The following is a 23,694-nucleotide window of genomic DNA, read 5'->3' on the forward strand; positions in this document are numbered from 1 at the left end:
CGCTGCTGTTCGAAAGGCTGCTGCCAGTTGTTCTGCTATCTCTTCGATAAGGGGTGTCAGTCTACGTCGTAGCCTCGCCTCCTGTGATTCGTGTATCCATCGCAGAGATCCTGCCCTACCCGCCAGAAAAACTGTTCCAGCGCGTCCGTCAGACCGATCACCATAAGTTCTTTGCGCCGCCCCACAAAAGTTGACTGCCGTCCTCGGAGCCCAAATCCTCCGATTCGTAATGCCACTATCGCTCCTGGGTCTGAGGCCGCGTTGGGCTCGAACGTGCCTCTGAGTGACATGGCCTTGTCTCCGTGTTTTGCAGCCAACGTCTTTCCCCAAGGCTCGCCAATCCACTTGTTGCCCGACCGGGCCCCTGGATTCGGACCGGATGTCCCTTTCCGCTTGTCTGCCGGCAGCGGATGACCCTTCGGCTCTAGCCTGGCGTATGTCCTCCGATTCCGCCCTCCTGGCCCTGGTCGTCCGCCCGGGTTGCATATCTTCGTCACTGCCACTCGCCGATTCCCTACTGCTCGGGGAAGCCGACTGCTCCGGTAGTTCTCGGCCAATTTTTCTCTGCTCCTATGGCCGTGCCTTGCATTTTAACAGGGTAACCTTCACTGGCCCCGGCAGTCTAGCGGCCCTCCCTGGTACTCCCGTAGCCTGCGCCTGGGCAGGCCTTGACGTTTTGTAGCGCCCTTCTCCCCTCACGGCATCCTTGCCTCTGGTTTCCTGATGGGCCAACCAATGACGTTTGTATTGGCCTTCGCCCCTCCTCATACAGAAAGATGCTAATGCATTCTTCAGCCGCCTAGCTGAACAACATTCCCAGGCAAGGGCGTTTGATACGATTGTTTATTTCTGGCTTTTCCACACCTTACTCGGGCAACTACCCTTATGGTCTCCATCAGTGGGTCGGCCCTTTATGGGGTTTTTTGGGGAACAGTAACGGCCTTCTAATAGCTGTGGCTCGTTCTGTACCCCGCTTCGTGTCTGGTACTCCTGGTCCCGTGTCTGAGACGTGTCTCTCCCCGTCTCCCTTCTACAAGTGCACCGCCTTCTGTGATCGTTGTTGACATACTCCTAAATCGCCACGCCTGTAATCCGGCAAGCCATCACTGCGGGTTACTCAAGAACGCTACCTCCTGCAGCCTCTTGTGAACCGAACTCAGTGGACCACCCCAGCGGTTTGCTACAAGCGCGATGCCTTCTGTGGTCGCTGTCTACAAGTTCCCATACCACACCTTCGGTTTGGCGTGCCGCCACGGCAGGCTTCCTAATCGCGTTGCCTTTCACCGCCGCTCGTCATGCATTCTGTGCCGCGCTTTGCGGGCCACCACAGCAGTTTTCTACAAGCGCACCGCCTTCCGCGGTCGCTGTCTATATCCTCCTAGGTCACAACGCCTCCCATTCGGTGTGCCGCCGCGGTGGGCTTCTTAATCGTGCTGTTTTCCGCAGTCGCTTGTCAGGCATTTTAGTGCCGTATTCTGAGGACTGCCGCAGCAGCTTTTCTACAAGCGGGCCGCCTTCCGTGGTCGCCGTCTACACATTCTTAAATCATAAAGCCGTCAGTTCGGTGTGCCGCCTTGGCGGGCTTCCTAAGTGCGCTGCCTTCTACAGCCTCTTATCATGCAATTGGTGCCGCACTATCGGACCGCCGCAGCGGTGTTTCTACAAGTGGACCGCCCTCCGCTGTCACCTTCTATATGCTCCTAAATCAACGCCTTCCGTTCGGCTTGCCGCCACTGCGGGCTCCCTAAGCGCACTGTCTTCCGCAGCCGCTTGTCATGCATTTGTGCCGCACTTGTTGTTGTTGTTACATGTCCGTGGGTGCGTTCCCCGTACCTGCAAACCACCCTAGTACGAGCCGAGGGCTCAAGGGCTGACAAATCGCCTATAAGCACCATCCTACCTCGCACTTCCAACGAGATAAGTGATGAAGTAAACTTACGGCCAAAGGGAACAATAGAGTTGCGGTGAGACCATATAAGTTCCAGCATCCTTGCCCGGTGTTCAGGCTCCCACTTCATAGCGTCCTTCATGCCGCACTTAGCGGACCGCCACAGCGGCTTTTCTACAAGCACACCGCCTTCCGCGGCCGCTGTCTAAATGCTCCTAAATCAACGCCTTCAGTTTCGGCGTGCCGCCACGGCGGGCTTCCTAAGCGCACTGCCTTCCGCAGCCGCGTGTCATGCATTTGAGCCGCACTTAGCGGACCGCCGCAGCGGTGTTTCTACAAGCGCACCGCCTCCCGCGGCCGCTGTCTATATGCTCCTAAATCAACACCTTCAATTCGGCGTGCCGCCGCGGCGGGCTTCCTAAGCGCACTGCCTTCCGCAGCCGCGTGTCATGCATTTGTGCCGCACTTAGCGGACCGCCACGGCGGCTTTTCTACAAGCACACCGCCTCCCGCGGCTGCTGTCTATATGCTCCTAAATCAACACCTTCAATTCGGCGTGCCGCCGCGGCGGGCTTCCTAAGCGCACTGCCTTCCGCAGCCGCGTGTCATGCATTTGTGCCGCACTTAGCGGACCGCCGCAGCGGCTTTTCTATAAGCGCACCGCCTTCCGCGGCCGCTGTCTATATGCTCCTAAATCAACGCCTTCAATTCGGCGTGCCGCCGCGGCGGGCTTCCTATGCGCACTGCCTTCCGCAGCCGCGTGTCATGCATTTGTGCCGCACTTAGCGGACCGCCGCAGCGGCTTTTCTATAAGCACACCGCCTCCCGCGGCCGCTGTCTATATGCTCCTAAATCAACGCCTTCAATTCGGCGTGCCGCCGCGGCGGGCTTCCTAAGCGCACTGCCTTCCGCAGCCGCGTGTCATGCATTTGTGCCGCACTTAGCGGACCGCCGCAGCGGCTTTTCTACAAGCACACCGCCTCCCGCGGCCGCTGTCTATATGCTCCTAAATCAACGCCTTCGATTCGGCGTGCCGCCGCGGCGGGCTTCCTAAGCGCGCTGCCTTCCGCAGCCGCTTGTCATGCATTTGTGCCGCACTTAGCGGACCGCCGCGGCGGCTTTATGATGTAGCTGTAGTCCGTCCACACGTCCGAAGGCTCCGGGTCCGTCCACGCGTCTTGACTTCAACTTTCGTTTGCTTGCGGATTTCTTGACGCCATCCTGTATGCCTGTCTTGCTCATTGTTCTTTACGCCTTCGCACGTAGGGTAGCTGTTATGTTGGTAAGTATCCTGCACCGGGCTATCTGGCGACTCGCGAGGATACCAGGGTAAATCAGGCGAACTCAAGACAAAGGGCGCCGATCAAGCCCCTCGCAACCTCTTGCCAACCAAGAGCTACTCCCGGCAAAACGGACTCCCAGCTAAAGCCTCGCCAACTGCGGGAGGCCGAGATAAAACCACCTTTCCTACTGACCTACGGACCTCGCGAACCCAACTAGAATTCCCCCGCCCACCGACAAGCAACAGAACCCACTATTCAGGTGCCTCTACTCAAGGCCGAACCAACCCAACCACCCGCGCAGTGCCCGCGCGCTTCACTTACTTGCATGGATGCCGTTGGCCCGCAATGTCGATCTGCGCGTCGCCGTTGTTGTTGTCTTCTCATATATAAGAGACGGCGTCCTATTGTAGGTAAAACCAAAGATAAAGGCAATCTAACATCACTCGTCAAGCGATTTCGACCTCGACTTTTTCTAGTCTTTCTCGTCGTCTATTTTCTGTAATCCGTCTTAATAAAGCTTAGTTGGTACCTGTTGTCTGACTCTGCATTCTGTGCTGGAATGGCCAAAACTCGGACTGTCTCGTCCTGGTGTGATATCCGTGGTTGGCATAGGGCCCTCCGTACTTCTGTATTTGGCAATAGTGTGGGATGGCAGTTGGCCACGTCGCAGCCTGTCGCTCTTATGGGCAAATGAAAGGATATCCAGAGTAGTCTAGCTTAAAATCAAACCAGATGCAATCAACTAGGGACTTGCTACCCGTATACGGAATTTGGAATGCAGACAAATTCTCTGTGGGGGACTGCTTTCGGACCGCATTTCAGCTTGCAATCAATTTTGACATGTTGTAAGATGGAGACTCCAGCCAAACATGTTATCATAGAATATGCAAATGTATCGGCCTAAGATGACGCCAGCAGGTCATTAGCATGTTATAGCTATGTGGAGAATACAAATGTAAACTTGCGTGCTGCGATGTCAGAAGAGCATGCTCTGGGACGTGTGGCGCCTACCACATCGCATCATCCTGAACCTGGCACGGCGGGCGATGCGGCGCGAGAGCACTATGAAGTGGGCATATTGGCAATTGGACAGTTTGATTTCTGTTAGATGCCTCAGCTGTCTATCTCGCCGCTGATGTAGGTCCTAACATCAGCGTACCCGGAGCGGAGCTGCTTCATTTTCAGAAAGGCTTCCAGGCTCAGAAAAACTTCTGTTCTCATAAGCCATAACCGGCTTTTTGAAAACTTTGTATTCTTCGTTATTATATGCAATTGCGTCACGCTGGGACTTGGCAGCAACCGGCAAGGTTTCGATGAGACGTCCTTGGGAAAAATCGTGGCAAGAATCGACTATGTATTCATAGCCGTGTTCACGCTGGAGATGCTTCTGAAGGTCATCTCCATGGGTTTCGTGCTTGAGAAGGGCACCTACCTACGCGACGGTGAGGGCACAGAAGAAGGCAGTGCGTAAAACGACGGATAAAATTACGTTCCTGCTTAAGCAGGCCCAGGAGTGGAAGGTCTCAGGGAGCGTACGGCAGAATCCAACAGCAAGGGACATCCGACTGGGAAACCTAACAGCGCGCTTCCCACGCCCAGCCAGCACCTAGGGCCCCCTACCCCTCCATACCGCCGCCCCAAGGAGTACCGACCTCTACTTGCAGCCCACTCCTCCCTACTTGCCCGCCACGCACAATCTTCTCTGCAGTTAGCTTCTGATCCTCCAGTCCCCTTGCTCGCCCCAGTCCCTATTCGTTCTCCTCCGTCAACAGTCCATGTTGATGTTTTCCCACCGTGCATTGTTGCGACCATTACAGTAATTAATCCCCCCGCCCATCCACGAGCCCTTTTGCCCTGCAGGCTGGAATGTTCTGGACTTCCTAGTTGTGGTGGTCAGCTATGTGGGCCTTGTGGCCCCCCAGAATTTGACGGGGCTGAGGACCATTCGGGCTCTGCGGCCTCTGCGGACTGTCAAACGGATCAAGGGCATGCGGGTGGGCGGGAGGGGTTGGGAGGGAGGGCAGGGGGAAGGGCAGGTTGTGGATTTAAAAAGGGGGAATGATATGCACAGTCAAATTTAAGGGGGGAAGTAGGCGGGAAGGAAAGGGAGTGGATTGGGTGGCGAAGGGAAATATGATGTATGGGGAGGTCATTGTCCCGGAGGGTGGGGGCCGACCGACTTGCGCCCTGCTGCAGCCTAACGGCACCAACAGCAGCCAATGGCAGTACAGCCCATAGATAGTGCAGCCGACATATCTTCTACCAGAGCACGCCGCAGTTGATGGAAACGATGTAAACGACGGAGAAGACAGATGGAAACACGCCAACCAGCGGGCTTAATCACCACCCTTACAACACCCTTTGCAAACCGCCAAGGATAGCCTCCTCAACGGTTTCGGAGCTCGGACTCTGCCTGCTTACCTCAAGGATTGTCTATTTGTCCACCGCTCTTTGGCCTTGCCCCTTTGGGTACGGTGCGCTCCCTCCCCTTGTGCTGCGGCAAACTCTACCAGCTGTTGCTCCGCTGCTGCTACTGCCGGTTGTGCTGTTGGTTATGTCCCGCCGGCCCCCTCCCCCCTCCCCCTTCCTCCCTGGATCAGGTGCTGGTGACCACCATCATCGGCTCCCTGCCCATGCTGTTCGACGTGTTCGTGCTGTGCACCTTCACCTTCTTCCTGTTCGGGATCATCGCGGTGCAGCTGTTCGCCGGGGTGCTCAGGAACAGGTGTGGGGGGGAAGGCGGGGGGGAGAGGGGGGGAGAGGGGGGGAAGGGGGGGGAGATGCCACGAGGCTGTTGAGGCTGTATGGGTGGGTGGGGGGTTGCCGGGGAAGGGTTGTCTATCTTCTGAGTGAGCGGCTGGGTGAGCAACTGGGTGGGTGGGTGGGGTTAGGGCCTGGAGGTCCAAATCAGGCAACCCCTACCTGTCCTAAATCGAATACCCCTCTGGGTTGTATCCACCTCCACAGTTTATGTGGTAGTGAAAACTGCCGGTTAGTGAATGAAGAGAGACTAAATGCCTCAGCGACCATGACGACTTGTACAGCAATCTGTACGACCCGGGAATGTAGTTGTCATCACCAATCGGTGCAATCGTAACCCAAGTGGGTCTACCAGTGTCATCACGATTATAGCGAGAGCGCCATAATCCAAATTCACGCGTGGTAAAAGACAGGCAAGTGCCCAATAGGTTAACCAAACAAGCGCGAAGACAATAATGCCAAGTGGCGAAGTGCCAGAGCACTAGGAAATTCCCAAGGTAAATATGCAAGTATGCCACGACAGTTGCATACGCGCAACCCCCAGTATCATACTCCTTCCTAAACCCTGAACCCTGAACCCTGAACCCTGAACCCTGAACCCTAAGCAGATGCGGCTCCCCGGATCTGGCCGGCGCCTACAACGTCACAACGGCGGGAATTGCGGATGGAGGTGGCCATGGAGGAGGTGGCTACGGTGGTGTGGTGGTCGCCAACGTGAGCTATCTGGTACCTGACGACCAGACGGAGGACATGTGCAGTGGGCCGCTCAGCTCGGGTGAGTGAGTAGGTTGGTTGCTTTGTGAGTTCGTTGGTTAGCAGTTATCTGGAGGGAAAAAGGGGGCAATCTGTTTGAGGGTGAGAGGGGAAGGAGAGTTACAGGTTAGTGCAAAAAGTAGAAAAATCAATTGCATCGACGTCCACCAAAACTCGAATCTAGGGGGGAGGGGGAGGGGATATGAGGCAGGAGGGAACGGGAGGTCGCCTGAGCAGCAATGAGCATCCTGCTGGCTAACTGGGGTTGGATCGGTCGAGCTCCCTTCCGCTCCATTGGGGCGCCGCATTTACTTGTCCGTTGTCCGTTGTCCCGCAACGAAATGCAACGCAACATACCTCTTGTTCTCGTTATGGTCGTTGTCGTTGTGGTTGCTAATTCCGTGGTTTTTTAGGTGTACAGGTCCTCACCTGTCTCTGTGTGACCTCCCCCTCCCCGGCTTCCCCCCCCCCCCCGGCCCGCCCCGCCCCATCGGCTCTCTCAGAGGTGGAGTGGTACTCGTCCAATGACGGGCCGAAAGCTGTGCCAGGCAAGCCGTATGCCGGCCGCGCTTGCGACAGCGGCATGTACTGCACGTGGTACGGCAACCCGTACAACGGCTTTCTCAGTTACGACAACATTTTGTGGTCATGGCTCACTATCTTCCAGCACATCACGTTATCGGGTTGGAGCGATGTGATGTATCTGGTGATGGATGCCGTCAACTACTGGGTCTGGATATTCTACGTGGGCCTCGTCATTTTTGGAGCTTTCTTCATGGTACGGCACTGTACGGCAGCAGCTGTTTCGCCCTCCTTTCCTATGTCTTCCTCGTGATTATTATCTTATTACCTCTTAGCTCTGTGTCCTATGCTGCAATGAATATTGTGCTTAAGTGGGGCCGGGGTGAGATGGGGCGCGGGATGCTCCTGAACCGCCGATGGAGCAGACATGTACGTATGCCCGTCCGTCATGGGAGGAGCGGTGTGGCGAGATGTAGGTGGGGTGTTGGTGAGACGCTATCTCACTGGGACCTAGCAGACACGACTAAGGAGACATTAGCCGTTACACGTATTCGGGAGATCCGCGACCTACCACCGATAGCCCCTTTACCTAGGCGTAAACGTGTGGATCTGAGGTACTATCACCAATAGACAGCAATGCCTTATAAAGGCTTGGAAAGCTTATCCTGATGGACGAGCTGGTAGTACTCTAGAACCTGCCAGCCGTTGCTCACAGAAGTCTGATGGGCAGTCTTAAACAGGCCACGGCTGTTACTCACGATAACCTGACAAGTTACCTAAACAGGCCACGGGGCGACACGACATCCCTTCGCATCAACATGGGGTGCCAGCTGCTAGTAGCCCCATACCTTGCTTTGCTCCGGCCGCACAGATTGGGGCCTGCCCTACCTTGCCCTTGCCCTGCCGTACCCTGGCCTGCCGTACCCTGACTTGACCTGACCTGCCTGGTCTGTTGTGTTCTTCCTCACTTGGTGCCCCCACGACCCCATTGACCCCCGGCACCACCTCCCCCTCCTCCTTTCTCACGTATTCCTCGACCCCCGACTCCGCCCCTCTTTTTGCGCCCTGCCCCTGACCGTGCAGATTAATCTGGCACTGGCGGTGCTGTCAGTCAACTTCTCCACGGACAACTTGCGTGAGCAGCTGAAGGGGGAGGAGGGGGGGCAGGAGGAGGGGCAGCCGGGCAGGGCTGATACTTCCGCTCCTGCAGCAGCTGCTGAACCTGATACAGCCGGCAGGGACGGGATTGGCGCCGCTGCCGGTGAGAAGAACAGGAACGGGAAGGATGCCCGGCTGGATGGCAAGGAGGAGGAGGAGGAGGAGGAGGAGGGCGATGGGCAGCTGCCGCCTTTATCCCTGTACAACGTGATGGCCAAACTCAGAGTGAGTCAGGCACGTTTGCGTTATGAAGGGGGAAAATAGGACATAGAGGGAGGGAGAGGGAGAGGGAGAGGGAGAGGGAGAGGGAGAGGGAGAAAAGGGGGCCCCACCGAGGTGTGGAATGCTTGGGAGCATTCTGCCCCGTAGTAGCTTTCGTACCTATCTAGGGTTTGACTGCTGCCGCCGGCGCCGGGGTTCTGCACTGCAGCCTCTCCCCCTCCCCCTTCCCCTCCCCCTCCCCCTCCCCCGCGGGGGCACCTGCCCTCCTGCCCCGGGCAATTGCGTACCGTTCCGCGGCTATAAGAGGAGCACTTAGGTCTTATCCGTCTGTCTGCCTGTCTGTCTGTCTGCCTGTTTGTCTGTCTGTCTGCCTGTCTGTACTGTGTGGTTCTGTGCCTTCCAGATGCGGAAGATGGGGGCCACGGATGATGAGGATCCCACCATCGCCACGGGCAGTCCCCCCCCGCCGGACCTGGGTCGGCTGCGGCGCCTGACCTGGCGTGTGGCCGTCAGCAGGGGCATGGAGCTCACCACCGCGGCGCTCATCCTGGTCAACACAGCCGTCATGTGCGTCAACTGGTACGGCATGCCGTACAAGGTGGAGCGGGCCACGGACTACATCAACTACGGCCTCACGGGCTACTTCGCGGTGGAGCTGGCGCTTCGGATTACGGCGTTCGGTTGGGTCCGGTGAGCTCGTGTGTGTATGTAGGTGTGTATGTGTGTATGTATGGTGGTGGGGGGCCCTGGATAAGGGACACAACGGGGGGACAGCTTTTGCTCTATGCGATCCCATCGATTGTGACGGCACTGGTCACCGGTTGACGGGCGGAACATGTAAGTTGCCGGAGTAGGTAGCTGAGCGTGTTGAGGTGGGGGTCGTGTAGGCGACTGCGGTTGATGGGTAGCGGAATTTGGTGGTATCCGCTCCCGGGGCCCCCCCTCTCCACCTCCTCCTACAACAGGCCAAGAAGTGGCCAAGACGCGGTTCTGATTCTAACCTAACGTAAGGCGGTGCTTACCCCACCCGGTGGTGTTCCTGGGTGCCTGGGCTTTAGGTGCCTGGGTCTAGTTGGGGGCTGGGCGTAAGGAGATCCGCCAGGTTGGAGATTTCTCTTTCAAGGAGAGGGATGACGCCATTCCGCCGATCTTCTTCGCCTTTCTGCTTGGCTTGTACGGCCTAAATGTACGGCACCCACGCAGGTTCTTCCGTCAGGGCATGAATATCTTCGACGCTATCGTGGTGGCTGTGTCGCTGATAGAGATGATCATCGACCTGGTGCCCAGCCTGTCCGGTGCGGGGCCGCTGTCGGTGCTGAGGGCGTTGCGGCTGCTGCGCATCTTTAGGCTGGCTAGGAACTGGCGGGAGTTCAATGCCATCATTCTTGGCATGTACAACTCGGTACAGGCGTCCATCATGTTGGTGGGCCTTATGTTGCTGTTCCTTTTCATCTCCTCGCTCCTGGGCAGAGAGCTCTTTGGTTACAAGTGAGTTGTGTGAGGGGTTCTCAGTCTGTGTGGGTCAGCGTAGGTGCGTAGGTGTAGGAATTGGTAGGTGTAGAATGGGTGGTAGTGCGAGGAGGGGCGAGGAGGGGTCAACCGGGGGTGGCCGAGCGCAAGGGTTATTGCTGTGTGGGCTGTGTGGTCAGGGGTGTGGGAACGGCTAGAGAGGGAAGGAAAGACACTGCTGGCCCAAACATGTGTGTGGGAGGCCGAGAGGGGCAGGGAGGGAGGAAGGAGCTTGCGTTGTTTTCCCCTTGTGCAACAATGATATTTTTCTTCGTGTTCCTCACCCTGCCGCCAACCCTGTATGGGCAGTGTACTTTACGACAGCGGCAGGTGCGTAGGGGGGTTGACCCCCATGCCCCCCCGTGTGGCCCTCCCTCATGCGCCCGGCCGCCCTCTCCCCGATCCTTCCTCCCCCTCGCAGGTTCATGTTTTGTGACTACGTGTCAGGCTCCCGCCCCGTGTGTCCGCCGGGTCACCGTGTGTGGGGCCAGTGCCCCAACCACTTCCACTGCTACCTGCCCTGCGCGGAAGACCAGCTGGGAGCCTGGGTGGAGGCGCCGGGGTCGTTCTACAACGGCCTGGCCTACTGCGAGCGCTTCTGCGATAACGCGGAGGCCGCGGCGGCAGAGGCAGCTGATGCCAGCAACGGCAATAACGGCAGCAACACCACGTCCGGCAGCCCGGTGTCTGGTGGGGCGGTCTTGGGCGGGTGCGAGTACCTGGCCATGGTGGGCAAGTCGCAGGTGCCCAGGGCCAACTTTGACAACGTGTTTTGGGCCATGTACTCGGTGTTTCAGGTGCTGACTGGAGAGAACTGGTGAGTGGCTGTCTGCCTGCGTTCGGGGGCCAGGAGGGAGGGGAGGGAGGATAAACTGCTGCTGCCTGGTGCCTGAACTGCCGAGGTACGTGTGAACTGTACAGACGAGGTGAACCATTAAGGACTTCCAATGGCGGGGTTGGGAAGCTGGAACTAGGGTGAGGGAAGGCGGGACCTGGCCCTGGTCTGGCCTGTGGATTACAGGGTCAGGTTACAGCTGCTCTTAACAACACGGCCTCTTGGGCTTTCTGTCTGCCTCGGCGACATGATAGCGACATCCGGCACCACCTGGAACAGCCTTCACAGCACCCATCAATCTTTCATTACCTGCTGGCCGGCCCTTCAGGAACGACATGATGTACGATGGCATGCGCACCGTCTCCCAGTGGGCCTCGCTGTACTTTGTTGCCGTCATCGTTATCGGCAACTACCTGGTCTTCAACCTCTTCATCGCCATCCTGCTGGACAACCTGAGTGTCAAGGTCGAGGAAACACCGCCCGAGGACTCCGAGGCTCGTGCGGACGGCACAACCTCAACAAACTCAACCACCTCCAGCTCAGGCCAAGTTTCAATCGCAGCTCCGAGCGAGCTGCCGCCCGGCAGTGGCGGCGGTGGTGATGGCGGCCGTGGCGGGGTCACGGACGCAGCGGAGGCAGCTGGGGGGAGGCAGCTCGACAGCGGCCGGTCAGCAGCAGCAGAAGGAAGAGGACGACAGAGGACGAGTCTAAGCAGCCGGGGCGATGGTACAGAGCGTGACGAGTGGGCCGGCAGCCCTGCAGCAGCCGCTGAGCCTGAGACTGGAACGGATCAACAGCAGCAGCAGCAGCAGGGCCCCAGCCCCAACTCCAGCCCGAGCCTGGGCAAGGCCTTAGGTCATCAGCCAGGGGCTGCTGTACGCTCGTCCAGTGCACCTCAGGGTCCACCAGGCGACGGCGGTGGAAGGTCTCCACCAGGGGCTGCTGCTACCGCGGCGGCCAATCCCGTTGGTGGTGGTGGTGGTGGTGGTGCTACTGCAGTGCCTGTGGCCGAGGGGAGACTTGTCACGGGAGGGAAAGAGGAGGACGACGAAACGGAGGCGGCGGAGAAAAAGGAGACAGCAGAATCCGCAATGCGCGTGACTATTGATATGCACGCCTGGGCCTTTTGCCAGCCGACCCGGCAGATGGAATCGCCCGCTGCGGCGCTGGCGGAGGCTTCTGAGGTGGCGCCGCCGCCTGGTGGTGGGGCTGGTGGTGGTGGTGCAGCATCCTCCCCGCGGGCACTCCACGGGGGCAAGGGCGGCCTGAAGGGGGGTAAGGAGGAGGCGGGCGGCTCCGTCCACACAGCTGCCAAAGTCCGTTGGGACGACTCGGCTGCAGCGCTGCCGCCACCGCCAACTAGCACATCTGACAAACCTAAAGATAAGGAGCAGCAGCAGGAGCCATCGGGATTGGAGGATGGCTGGGCCAGGGTCCAGGAAGATGGGGCTGATAATGGGCCGATGATGAGTGGGATGTCCCATCAGCGAGAAATCTCCCTTGCGGCTTTTGCAGGCCTGTTAGAGGCGGCGGGTGACGTGTCGGTGGCGTCCTGGCCACATCCGGAGCATCCCCGTCCGCGCAGGGAGGTCTCCCAGAGCCGCATCCCTCGCCAATCCTCCAAGTCCGTGCTCGTACACCTCAAGTCGTTCAGCAGCAAGCTGGGGGCGAAGGGGCGCGCGGCGGTGGGCCCGGTCTGGCAGGGCGCGGTGCAGGGCCGTTCGCTGCTGGTGTTTAGGCACAATAGCTGGCTGCGGCACGGTGCGGCTACCTTAGTCCACAACGGCTGGTTCGAGGCGGTCATTCTGCTGCTCATCCTGGCATCGTGCGTGTGTCTGGTGCTGGATGCGCCCTCCCTAAATCCGGAATCTCGACTTGCGCTGGCGCTGCGCATCTTGGATTACATCTTCACCGGTGCATTCACACTGGAAGCCGTGCTCAAGATTGTGACGTTTGGCTTTGCGTTCACTGGCAGGCACGCCTACATCCGCAACGGCTGGAATGTGTTGGATTTGCTGATTGTGTTGGTCGGCTGGGTGTTCATCATTGTGGAGGTAATTGGAGTGGGAGCGGAAAACGTCAAGATGCTGCGCGTGCTGCGTACTCTGCGCGCGCTGCGGCCGCTGCGGGCAGTACAGCGCTTTCCGGGGCTGCGAGTGGTGGTGAATGCGTTGTTCGCGGTGCTTCCGGCCATGTTGAACGTGGCGCTGGTGTGCGTGTTTTTCTACCTCATCTTCGCCATCCTGGCGGTCAACCTGTTCAAGGGCAAGCTGTACAACTGCGTGGATGCGGCCAGTGGGGAGCGGATTGATCCGTACTACGTACTGCCGTACGGTCAGCAGCTGACGCGCTCGTGGTGTGAAGCTGGCAACCAGACCATCTCCCAGTCGGCGTATTACAGCGCACTCAACGTATCCATGCCGGAGTACTCGATATTAACGCAGTAAGTGGTGTGTGTGTGGGTTGTGTGTTTGTGTGTCGGGGGGAGGGGGGAGGGGGGAAATAACGGTGGTGGCGGCTGGAGAGATGGACATGGGTTCCATCAGGTGGGAAGTAACCCGCTGGCAGGATGGATGTCCTTGTCGGAGCTGTTGCCGTCACATGTGATCCGGGTGGTGGCGCTATCCGCCTTGCCCCTTGCCCTGCCATGCCCTGCCATACTATGCCATGCTCCAAACCTTGGTGGTTAGAACCTGGCGGTCATCCGGGCTCTTGTAGTAGTGTTGTTCCTCCCAAGATGCCTTTGACGGCTGGAAGAGTCGGGAGGCGGTGCGGGGTGTCTGCTTTCTTTCCTCACCCCAAGCTCGCTTCCGTGCCGCCCCTACCCGCCCCACCTTGTTACATAGAGCAACTCCGATGCCTCTCCCTCCTGCCGGGGTCTTGGCGTTCTATCGCAATACACAGAGGATGTACCCGCTGAGGAGGAACTAGCTTATCATTAATTTGGCGCAATTGGTCTTCTACTGTTTAAGAAAGTGCTCAAACCGATTTGTTTAAAGTATGTGGTCGTGGTGTTGTTATCCTTTCTATAGCTATTGGAGAACTTGGTCCTGTGCTTGCCGGTCAGGTATGTGTTATAGCTAAACCAAGCGATGCAAACCCGATCCTTTCTCGCCACCGCAACCCGCCGAGCCCCTATCTCGCCCCCTCGCTACCCTACGCCGGCAGGTGGGTCAACGCCGCGAACAACTTCGACAACGTGGGCGTGGCGCTGTTGACGTTGTTCCAGGCCGCCACACTCTCCCTGTGGGTGGACATCACCTTTTCCGCCGTGGACGCCGTGGGTGCGGACAAGCAGCCCCTATGGAACCACAGCCCGCTCATCATTTTGCTCTTCATCCTATTCATCGTTGTCTGCAGTTTCTTCGTGCTCAACCTCTTCATCGGCGTCACGTTGGAGAAGGTATACGATAGCTGTGTGTACATCTTATCGTATGTTTTTGCAGTACTTGCAAGAACGGCTGCACGGCCCTTGCGGCCAGTGCGGTGCTAGAGGGACCTGCCTAGGGCAGTATCCCGCATGCGGTAGACAGTAACTCTATATGGTGGACTACTTGCCAATCCCCACTTGCACGACCACACCCCGAACCTTCCCCCCCTGGTCGCCTTCACCCCCTCAAACCACCACCGGGGGATTGGGATATTGGCAGCTATGTCTTTCCGTTTGCACCAAGTGCTTGTGTTGGCTTTCATCCCCATCCCCATCCCCATCCCCATCCCCATCCCCATCCCCATCCCCATCCCCATCCCCATCCCCATCCCCCCAGTTCGCTGAGCTGCATGATGCGGAGAAGGCGGCCATGTCTGTTGACCTAACACCCGCCCAGCAGGCCTGGGTGGATACGCAGATGCTGCTGCTCCGTACACGCATGCAGTACAAGCCGCCGCGGCCCAGCAACCGCGTGCGCCTGCTGCTGTACATCGCGGTGTCCCACCGGCTGTTCGACGCCTTCATGTTGGTGGTCATCGTGTGTAATGTGGTGCTGATGGCTATGGTGCACGTGGGCATGTCGTCTACATGGCAGGTAGATCTTGGAGGGGAAGGAAGGGGAAGGGGGGGGAGCTTTCAGGGGGAGGAGGTAACCTAGGGGTTGCGGTGGCCGCAAGGAAAGAAAGCTTGACGGGTGTGGGGATGGGGATGGGGATGGGGATGGGGATGGGAGTGGCTGCTTCGTCTGTACGATGTACTGCGACGGCTGGGTGAACCACGACCCACCTCGCATGTGAGTCTCATCTGATGAGGACTTGTTGAGATCTCTCTTTCTAGAGGGTACGGGCGAGCGTGTGAGCATCTCGATTGTGCACAGGTTGGGCCTTCCCACACACACATACACTAATACATGTGCCGTACCCTCAGGATCTCATGTCGTACAGCAATGTCGTGTTCACGTGTATCTTCGTGGTGGAGGCACTTCTCAAGTTGTCCGCGTTCGGCCCTCTGGGTTATTTCCGCGACCGCTGGAACTGCTTTGACTGCTTCGTGGTGCTGGTGTCCGTGGCGTCGGTGGCTCTGGACTACAGCAACACACGCAACGTCAGCTTCATGCCCCTGCTGCGGGTGCTGCGGGTGGCGCGAGTGGTGCGTCTCGTCCGCAATGTACGTGTCTGTGCTCTGTACAGCTCCGTGCCACCGGTCCAACGGTAGCACACCCGTGATGTGTGTGTGTGTGTGCGTGTAAGAGTGTGTGCGTGTGTAAGAGTGTGTGTGTTGTGTGTGTGTGTGTGTGTGTGTGTGTGTTTGTGTGTAAGAGTGTGTGTGTTATAGATCCATGTAAACTAGAATACACTGTAACCTCACCCTTTTGTGTTTTGTGATCGATTTTCGAACTCTATTTTGGAGCCGTTCTTCTGTGCTCAGGCAGTGGCACATGACAGCCTCAGCCTTCTTTGCCGTCTGTGTACCTTTTTGCCGTCTGTGTACTTCTTTCCCGTTGAGTCGCCCTCGCTAAACACGACCACCTTCTTCTCCTTCTCCTTCTCCTTCTTCTTCTTCTCCTTCTTCTTCTTCTCCTTCTCCTTCTTCTTCTTCTCCTTCTCCTTCTTCTTCTCACCGCCCGTTACCTTTTATCACTGCATCGCTTATTCAGGCCACTGGTATGCAGAAGCTGCTCCTCACCTTGTACAACTCGCTCCCCGCACTGGCCAACGTGGGTGGTGTGATGCTGCTGTTCTTCTTCATATTCGCCGTCATCGGCGTCAACCTGTTTGCCGGCATCAAGCAAGGCGACAACCTGAACCGCCATGCCAACTTCGACAACTTCCCCAACGCAATGCTGCTGTTGTTCAGGTAGTGGCGGGGTTGGGATGGGTTGTGGTTGGGGCCAGGGGCCGCTCTGGGTAGCACCCGGTAGCACCCGATTTGGCAACCACGCACGCCTTATCCCCCCTCACCCTGCACAATGCCACACGCGTCACATGGCACGGTGTGTGACCGTGTGTCCCCCTCCTCCTCCCCTCCTCGTGATACCTCCACCCGTACATATGAATAACATTGTACATTCCCCCATCCCGCTCATACCCCTGCCCTTCCCCCCTTCCCCCCTTCCCCCTCTCCCCCCACCCCCACAGGATGCTCACAGGCGAGGGCTGGAACGGCCTCATGCTGGACTGCATGAGAACCGGCGACTGCGTGACGGTGCTGCACGACATCAACATTACAACAACCACTACAACCACCACCACCACAACCAGCGCAACCACCACAACCTCAGCCTCCCTCTCTCCTCTCTCCTCTCCCGTGGGCCCCTTCCTCTCCCCTCCTCCTTCTTCCTCGTCCTCGTCCTCCTCCTCTTACCTAACCCCCAACACCGCTACCTCCTCTTCCTTTCCCATCACCTCCCCGGCCAACTCCACCCCTACCTCCCTTGCCGCCACCACCGTCTTCCTGTCCGCCGGCACGTACCTGGACCCCTCGGATCCGCTACTGGCTGCCCTGCCCTCCGACGCCACGGACAACCAATGCCCCCTCAGTCCCTTCGCCGCCGTCGTCTACTTCCCCGTCTTCGTGGTGCTGTGTACCTTCATTCTGTTGCAGCTGGTGATTGCGGTTCTGCTCGAAAACCTGACTCAGGCCGAATCTGAAGCGGGGTTGCCCATCCCTAGGACTTGCTTCGACAGCTTCGTGGACGCCTGGTCGAATGTGGACTGCTCCGCCAGCGGCTTCATCCACGCCTCCCAGCTGGTGTCGCTGGTGGCGGCCACGGAGGAGCCGCTGGGCCGGGCAGGGCGGGTGAACTGCCGCCTGGATGCTCAGGAGTTGCTGCTGCAGCTGGACATACCCCTGTACGCGGGGAACAAGGTGTGTGCGCACCTTGGGTGGGTATTATGGGGTATGGGGTGTGGGGTGTGGGGTAGGCCGGGGGGAGCGTATGTATTCATTGAGGACGCGTGTATTCATTGAGGCCTTTGATCCACTCAGGCACTCAAACAAACAGTCAGCTCCCATTCTCATACTCCGTCTCCTGCCCTGCCCTGTCCGCCTCCCTCCCTCCCTGCCCCCCTCAGGTGTGTTTCATTGAGGTGTTGTACGCCTTGTCGGGTGCAGTGTGCGGGGCCGTGCTGCCCCCCGAAGTAGAGGACGACATGGTGGAGGTGCTGAGCAGGAGGTTGCCGCCTGAGGAGCCCTGTCGGGACCATGCAGCTCGACATGTGCGTGCGTGCGTGCGGGAAAAAGGGGGGATGAAGGGGAGAGGAGAAGAGGAGAAGAGGGGGAAAATTGGGGAAGGATGGCACGACCTGGGACTAATATGTCTGGTTAAGCGGCTTGGGGATGGTGGAAAGGGGAGAAACGGAAGAAACGGAAGGGGTGAGGGGGTGCGGGTCACTGTCACGAGCTGCAGCCAAAACTCCTGATCGATTTGGACTCAACCCCGAGCCCCTAACAGGATGTTTCCAACCTGACTGCATACATGCATACATACACCCCGCCCTCTGTGCAGTACCACGCCGCGGTGGCGGTGGCTGCGGCCATTCGCGGTTTCCTGCTCCGCCACACCTTCCGCAGCCAGCTGCTGCTGGTGGACCCAGCCAACCCGGACGGCAGCCCAGCCGCCGCAACTGCCGCCGCCATCGGAGCACAAGTGGGCTGCGAGACGCTCATCAACGGACACAGGCTGGGCGATATACGGCGGGAGCTTGGGGCGGGGGCGGGGGCGGGGGCGGAGGGCAGCAGCTACACACTGCTCCCATCTTCCCGGCTTCGGCGCCCCATCCTGGCCAAGCTGCCGCCCATTGCACCGCTGCGGGGCCGCCAGCCCCCTGGTGGTGGGGGCCCCACCGCTGCTGGCGTACCTGGAGGCGGTGGCAACAGCGGCGGTGGTGATCATAAGCCGCCCTTAGGGTTGCTGCAGCCGGCGCCTATGGCGGCAGCTGGGGTGAAGGGTGAGGAGCAGGAGGAGCGGGCAGAGCGGCGGGTAGGCGATGACGGTGCACGCGGCCCGGGCAGGTGGCCACCACCCAGCGTGTCGTTATCATCGTTATCATCATCGTCACGGAGGGGCCGCTGGAGGGAGGTGTCGCTGCCGGCAGTGCGGCCTCAGTCGGTGCGGCTGCAGGAGCGATCACGGCTGGGAGTCATGGCGGGGACATCAGACCCTACGGCGCCACCATCACTACCCAGAGCCCTGGGGCTGCCTTCAGAGCAGCAGCAGCAGTCACAATCGCGGCTATCAGTGGACGGGCGACTGCCTGGCCGCCGCAATGTGGTCCTGCTGCCCAGTCTGTCCGGATATTCACCCAGATCGCCCAGTGCTAGTGCTAGTGCTAGTGCTAGTGGGGGGCCGGGGGCTGGGGCAATGAGTGTGAGTGCGGGTGCTAGTGGGGTTGGTGGTGCTGGGAGGCTTTGAGTGACAGCCGGTCAGTCCGGGGGAGCAGCCGTAAAGAAGGCTGGAGGGGTGATGGTGTGATGCGAAGAGTGAAGGGAAGAACCGGGGGGAGCTTGATTAGGTTGGTGGTTGGAGGTTGGAGGAGTTAGGGACTAGTACGGCAGGTAAAGGCCAGGAGACCAGCCGGAAAGTGTCTGGGGCTGAGGTGCAACCCGTCGGCGTGCTGTGGCTGGTGTTTGGTGGATGGATAGCTCAACCAGGTGCTGCTCTTGAGCATATCACACAAGCGTGTGAACGAATGAATGCCGTACGAGTTTACGAATGATTGCCGATATATAAATGCGCCTGTTTATTAATTAATGTGTTTAGGGGCCCTGCTGGTGGTCGCTGTGGTCGCTAATGTAGTGGTGGTGGTGGTTGGGAAGTTAGTGGTGGTGGTTGGGCAGTTAGGCTCGAAACTTGCTGCCGGGAGGGTGGTGGCTGTCAGGGAAGCAGCATATGTTGCGGTAGAGCAGGCCAGTCGGTCGGTATGTTTATCTGTACAAGAGAGTCTTTCCGTTTTCCATTGAGGTGATGTTGCCTCCCTAAAGGAACAGTCCCAAGGTGGTGCAGCAGATGTGGCCCAGATAAGCCCACCTAGTTAGCCAGCTAGCTTCGTATACATATACATATACATAAAGTTAACCGTACAGTTTCACACATAGCACATACATACATGCTAAAGCGCGGCATTTTGTATTGCCCTATACTGTAGTAATTCCACCGCATGCTGGTGGTAGATGCTGTCTGGGGTATTAGGGGCCGAAGAAGATTTGAAGTTTGGACTTTGCGTGTATAGATGTACGTATGTGCGTGAAGGGGTATTGGTGATACCATCTACTTGATGAGATCTAAGACGTACACGTGTGTGTATTTGTGTGTGTGTGTGTGTGTGTGTTTGCGTGCGTGGAGGGGGGACGGGCTGAAATGAGGTAAGAATCGTAGCTGTCGGGGTGTGTGTGTGTGTGTGCATGTGTATTTATGTTAATGTGTTTTTGCTTGTGCTTATGAAAGATTGTGCAAAATGTTTGACAGGAATTTCGACCACACGATTTGAACTCAATTATTGTTGTGTTTCCGGCTGTTGTATGTACAACTGCAGATTGATCACCATTGCATCACAAGGGTGTATGCAGGGACTGCTGCTGCGTGGTTTGGTGCACACGTCGGGACCACCACTTGGCGTTGGGAGTTGGCGGATTTACAACGTCAATGTGCCATAACTCGCCATAAAACCAGACGGCACACATGCCGGGCAGCTGCTGCTGCTGCCGGCTATTGGAGCGACTTGTTCTCGCGTTCGTATATATGCATGCTGTATGACGTAGAGAAGAAACATAAGAACCGGGGCATGTTAATCTGTCGGCATGGATGCAGGATGGATGTTCATTTCCCCAACTGGGGCCCGGAAGCAGGTGGAGGCAGGTGGGGGCAGGTGGAGGCAGGCGGGGGGGCAGGTGGAGGCAGGTGGAGGCAGGCGGGGGCAGGTGGAGGCAGGTGGAGGCAGGTGGGGGCAGGCGGGGGCAGGTGGAGGCAGGTGGAGGCAGGCGGGGGCAGGTGGAGGCAGGTGGAAGCAGGTGGAAGCAGGTGGAGGCAGGTGGAAGCAGGTGGAAGCAGGTGGAGGCAGGTGGAGGCAGGTGGAGGCAGGTGGAGGCAGGTGGAAGCAGGTGGAAGCATGCGTCCTTTGGCGACAGATCGTCAGAGGATGTGATACTGCGAGACAGTTACGGAGCTCTGCACCACGCTGCACTGTTGCATCCGGTGTAGGCTTACATATAATCCACATAGCCAGGTGTGTGGAAAAAGGAGTTTGCTCCCTTCAGCGGCAGGCTATCCGTTACACACCCCTCACTCCGGGGAGCCCAATCTTGGGTCCACACACCCTTGACCCAGGTTGCCGCGAAGAAACTGCCTGGTACTGTCATGGTGTGTATGTGTGTGTGTGTCTCTCGGTGAACACGTCCAGGGACAGGCTGCAGCCACCGACACTGGAGTGCTCCCACAGCACTTGGCATATACCGTCTGGTTCAGCAGCCCCTGGGTACCATCTTCGCACTTGCTGGGCACGTCAGCTCGCTGTTGCTGTCCTCGGCCGCCACACCACGGAGACGTCCGTATCCTGGTCGGCTGTCTGTCTGGTGTTGCACTACCCGGCCATACAGCCATACCAGAGCAGGCTGCACCACCATAGACCCTCAGTTCCCTTTCCGCGCTGCTAAAGTCGTTCCGCCGCAGCCGCTGGATTTCCTGCTCGTGAAGGGCACTAGCACATGGCTGCTGGCGCCGAGTCCCCCCCCCACCGGGCTAGTAGAGTAGCTACATAGACCCTGTCCAACATGTGTCCGACTAGTGCAGTGTTGGGCCTTATGCCAGGTGGCTGTTCCGTTACGTAATACTTCAGCCGATTCCCAGACCTTTTCGTCCCAGGCCACACCCGGGGCGACGTGCAGCATGATTCTTCATCCGCTTCCTGTGCGTGGATCAATCCCAGACGCCAGTGGTCAGCGGTCGTCACGATCCCTGGGCCAGCCAATAACCTGGTATATGCGGTAGGTTCCTCTTCTCCTGGAACCTTCACCGGAGCCAATCACGGACCAAATGGCACGAAGCCTGGGTGCTGCACGCTGCGAGAGCGTAACCCCTGCGGTGAGTTGACCGGACCAAAGCAGCACAGCCTGGGCTTTCGCGCCGTGAAGGCATATCCCTCCTAGTCAGTCCTGGTCAAGCCAACTGGGCCGCGCAAGACCGTCGGTGACAGCATAGCTCCCTGGGCTGTGCGGGTAGACAAGTACGCTGGCATTGCAACACCCCTTGTCTTAGAGCCGGCTCGCTTCGCCAACACACTCATCTAAACCAAATCTACTAGACGCCCCTTAGATAAAACTACAAACCAGGGGCCGCTAGCCAAGCCGAGTCGTCTCTGATCACGCCAACTGACTCAACTCTGGTCCTGCCGGTCCGATCTTTCCCTCCTTCCTTAATCCTGTGATTGACATATTACGAACGACTGAGCCGAGCCTCCTGGTTAAGCGTTTTACCAGGCGATCTCCTGAGGCCCGCTTCCGTTACCGCATCATCTGCCTTGGGTGGGATACTGCCGTCGCGGGAGTCCGCTGTAACATCATGTTCCTCCAGTTCGTCATGTTTTCGTTTGAACCATCTCCGCTCCAGTCTTGCACCTCCGAATTCTCCGTTATGGTGTCGCCGTCAGTGGCGACCGAGTGCAAGTCGATGCTCGGTCGTTTGCTCTAAGCGTATTTCAATTTGAGTCTTGAAATATGTGTATCAAGGAAGTCGTCAAAAGTATGACTGCATAACGACTAAGTTCCGACTCGCGTTTGCTTGCTCTGTTGTCGGGCATGCTTGCGTTATTTTGAAGTTCACGCCCTACTCCTAGCCTAACAATGTAACGATTCACATTATCCATGTCCTTTCTCTGCTGTGCTCCGGACTGCGCCTTTTTGCACAACACATGTCGTATCGTCTCACAGGACGAGCAGTTAATGGATTCCGGCTGGAATTAAATCCCATTAAGATCGTGTTCATAATCGGTTAATAGATTGTGCTTTGCTGGTGATACGCTTTCCCAGCAGCAGCAGCTGTCAGAGCTTCCAATGTTCCATACCACAAGTTTGGCACCGAATCGATGTAACTCAATTGTGCATTATGGCAGTTCCAAGGTTGAACATAAGCTAACGATAACATGGAGGACGTCTGCGCTGAAGGGCTGCAACCGAGGCATCCTTCCGAAGCTTCCACAGTCGGGCAACCCACACCGTCGTAAAGCGACAGTTTCTTGCTCCGCATCAAGCGGCGACTTCTCTGCATGGCGGAGTGGCGAAGGTTGGTCTGCCTGACCCGGCGGGTCGCATACACATGGGCGGTCAGCTAGAAAGCAATTTGGATACAACGAGGTCAGTTATTTGCCACCATCCACACGAGCTGCAGCAAGGTGGTGAAACATGAATCTTCCCCCCCGCGGCGCACTGTTCGCTTCCCCGCTTTAATTGGGGAGGGGAACAACTTCCTCCCAACTCATTTCGCTGCCTTCCGTCCGCAGCGCGCAGCCCGCGGGGTGCATCCCCGCGCAGCCCCAAGCCTTTCTGTCCTATCCCCATCTTCTTTAAATCGCAATAGGTCCTGCCCTAGTAGCTCACATGCTTCCCACGGAAGATACATGTTTGGTAGTCTCCGCATGCTAATGTCCGCATCTCCCCCGACCTTCCTCCTCAACCCACACCGAGCAGGAAGCAGGAGCGGGGCGTCGCAGAGCTCGCTCGCGGCACCCAGCACGGGCAGCACGGGCAACGGCGTGTTCGTGCTGATGCTGATATGCAGCCTCGTGTTCCTGGCTGACAACCTGCTTCACCTGCCCGGCTGCTCGGCACTCTACCTCAACCACGCCAGGTAGGTACGGGGGAGGGGACGGGGTACGGCAGATCGCCATGTCAGGGCAGGCATTACAGTGGTTAATGGGGTGAAGGGGAGGGAAGATTTTGGAGGGAGAGGAGGGGATGGGGAAGCTGACTGGCAAATACTGCCGACCGACGTCTTCCCAGGGTCCTAGGGAGTGGGCCCCCCCTCTAGTAGTCCTACCCTCTAACAGACCCACGCGCCCCCTCCCGTGACCCCGTGATACAACCGTCAGAGGGGGGCCTCCTTCAGCGGGCTTGGTATTTAGGACGGCAGTCGGCAGCTGAACACTCCTCCCGGTTTCGCCTCATAAAGATATCTCCCCCCTCACACGCCCCTCACACGCCCCTCACACGCCCCTCACACGCGCCCCTCACACGCCCCTCACACGCCCCTCACACGCGCCCCTCACACGCCCCTCACACGCCCCTCACACGCCCCTCACACGCGCCCTCACACGCCCCTCACACGCCCCTCACACGCCCCTCA

The 23,694-nt window shown here is 58.2% G+C and overlaps 2 protein-coding genes across 2 annotated transcripts in view; one reads left to right on the forward strand and one right to left on the reverse strand.

Moving 5' to 3' along the window:
• The window catches only part of VOLCADRAFT_106413 (uncharacterized protein), a gene marked incomplete at its 3' end in the record, with an annotated part of 3,065 nt that extends 156 nt beyond the window's left edge, over window positions 1-2,909 (reverse strand). Inside the window, exons 1-3 of the mRNA XM_002954491.1 lie at window positions 2,433-2,909; window positions 1,834-2,115; window positions 120-570 (exon numbers count right to left, since the gene is read on the reverse strand). Coding sequence (XP_002954537.1) covers window positions 120-570; window positions 1,834-2,030 — 648 coding nt within the window. The 5' untranslated portion in view covers window positions 2,031-2,115; window positions 2,433-2,909. The remainder of the gene's footprint in view (window positions 1-119; window positions 571-1,833; window positions 2,116-2,432) is intronic.
• Window positions 2,910-4,144: 1,235 nt separating this feature from the next.
• VOLCADRAFT_95340 (uncharacterized protein) lies at window positions 4,145-18,774 on the forward strand (the record flags this gene model as incomplete). Its single annotated transcript, XM_002954433.1, has 19 exons — window positions 4,145-4,240; window positions 4,313-4,613; window positions 5,032-5,165; window positions 5,772-5,896; window positions 6,540-6,706; window positions 7,188-7,462; window positions 8,290-8,589; window positions 8,990-9,276; window positions 9,790-10,074; window positions 10,405-10,425; window positions 10,517-10,912; window positions 11,259-13,373; window positions 14,099-14,333; window positions 14,698-14,955; window positions 15,288-15,509; window positions 16,018-16,217; window positions 16,499-17,228; window positions 17,435-17,578; window positions 17,869-18,774. The coding sequence occupies 19 exons, from the start codon at window positions 4,145-4,147 to the stop codon at window positions 18,772-18,774; spliced, it is 7,197 nt and encodes a 2,398-aa protein (XP_002954479.1).
• Window positions 18,775-23,694: the final 4,920 nt, after the last annotated feature.

This window comes from Volvox carteri (assembly GCF_000143455.1).
Source record: "Volvox carteri f. nagariensis unplaced genomic scaffold VOLCAscaffold_43, whole genome shotgun sequence".
Lineage (NCBI taxonomy): Eukaryota > Viridiplantae > Chlorophyta > Chlorophyceae > Chlamydomonadales > Volvocaceae > Volvox > Volvox carteri.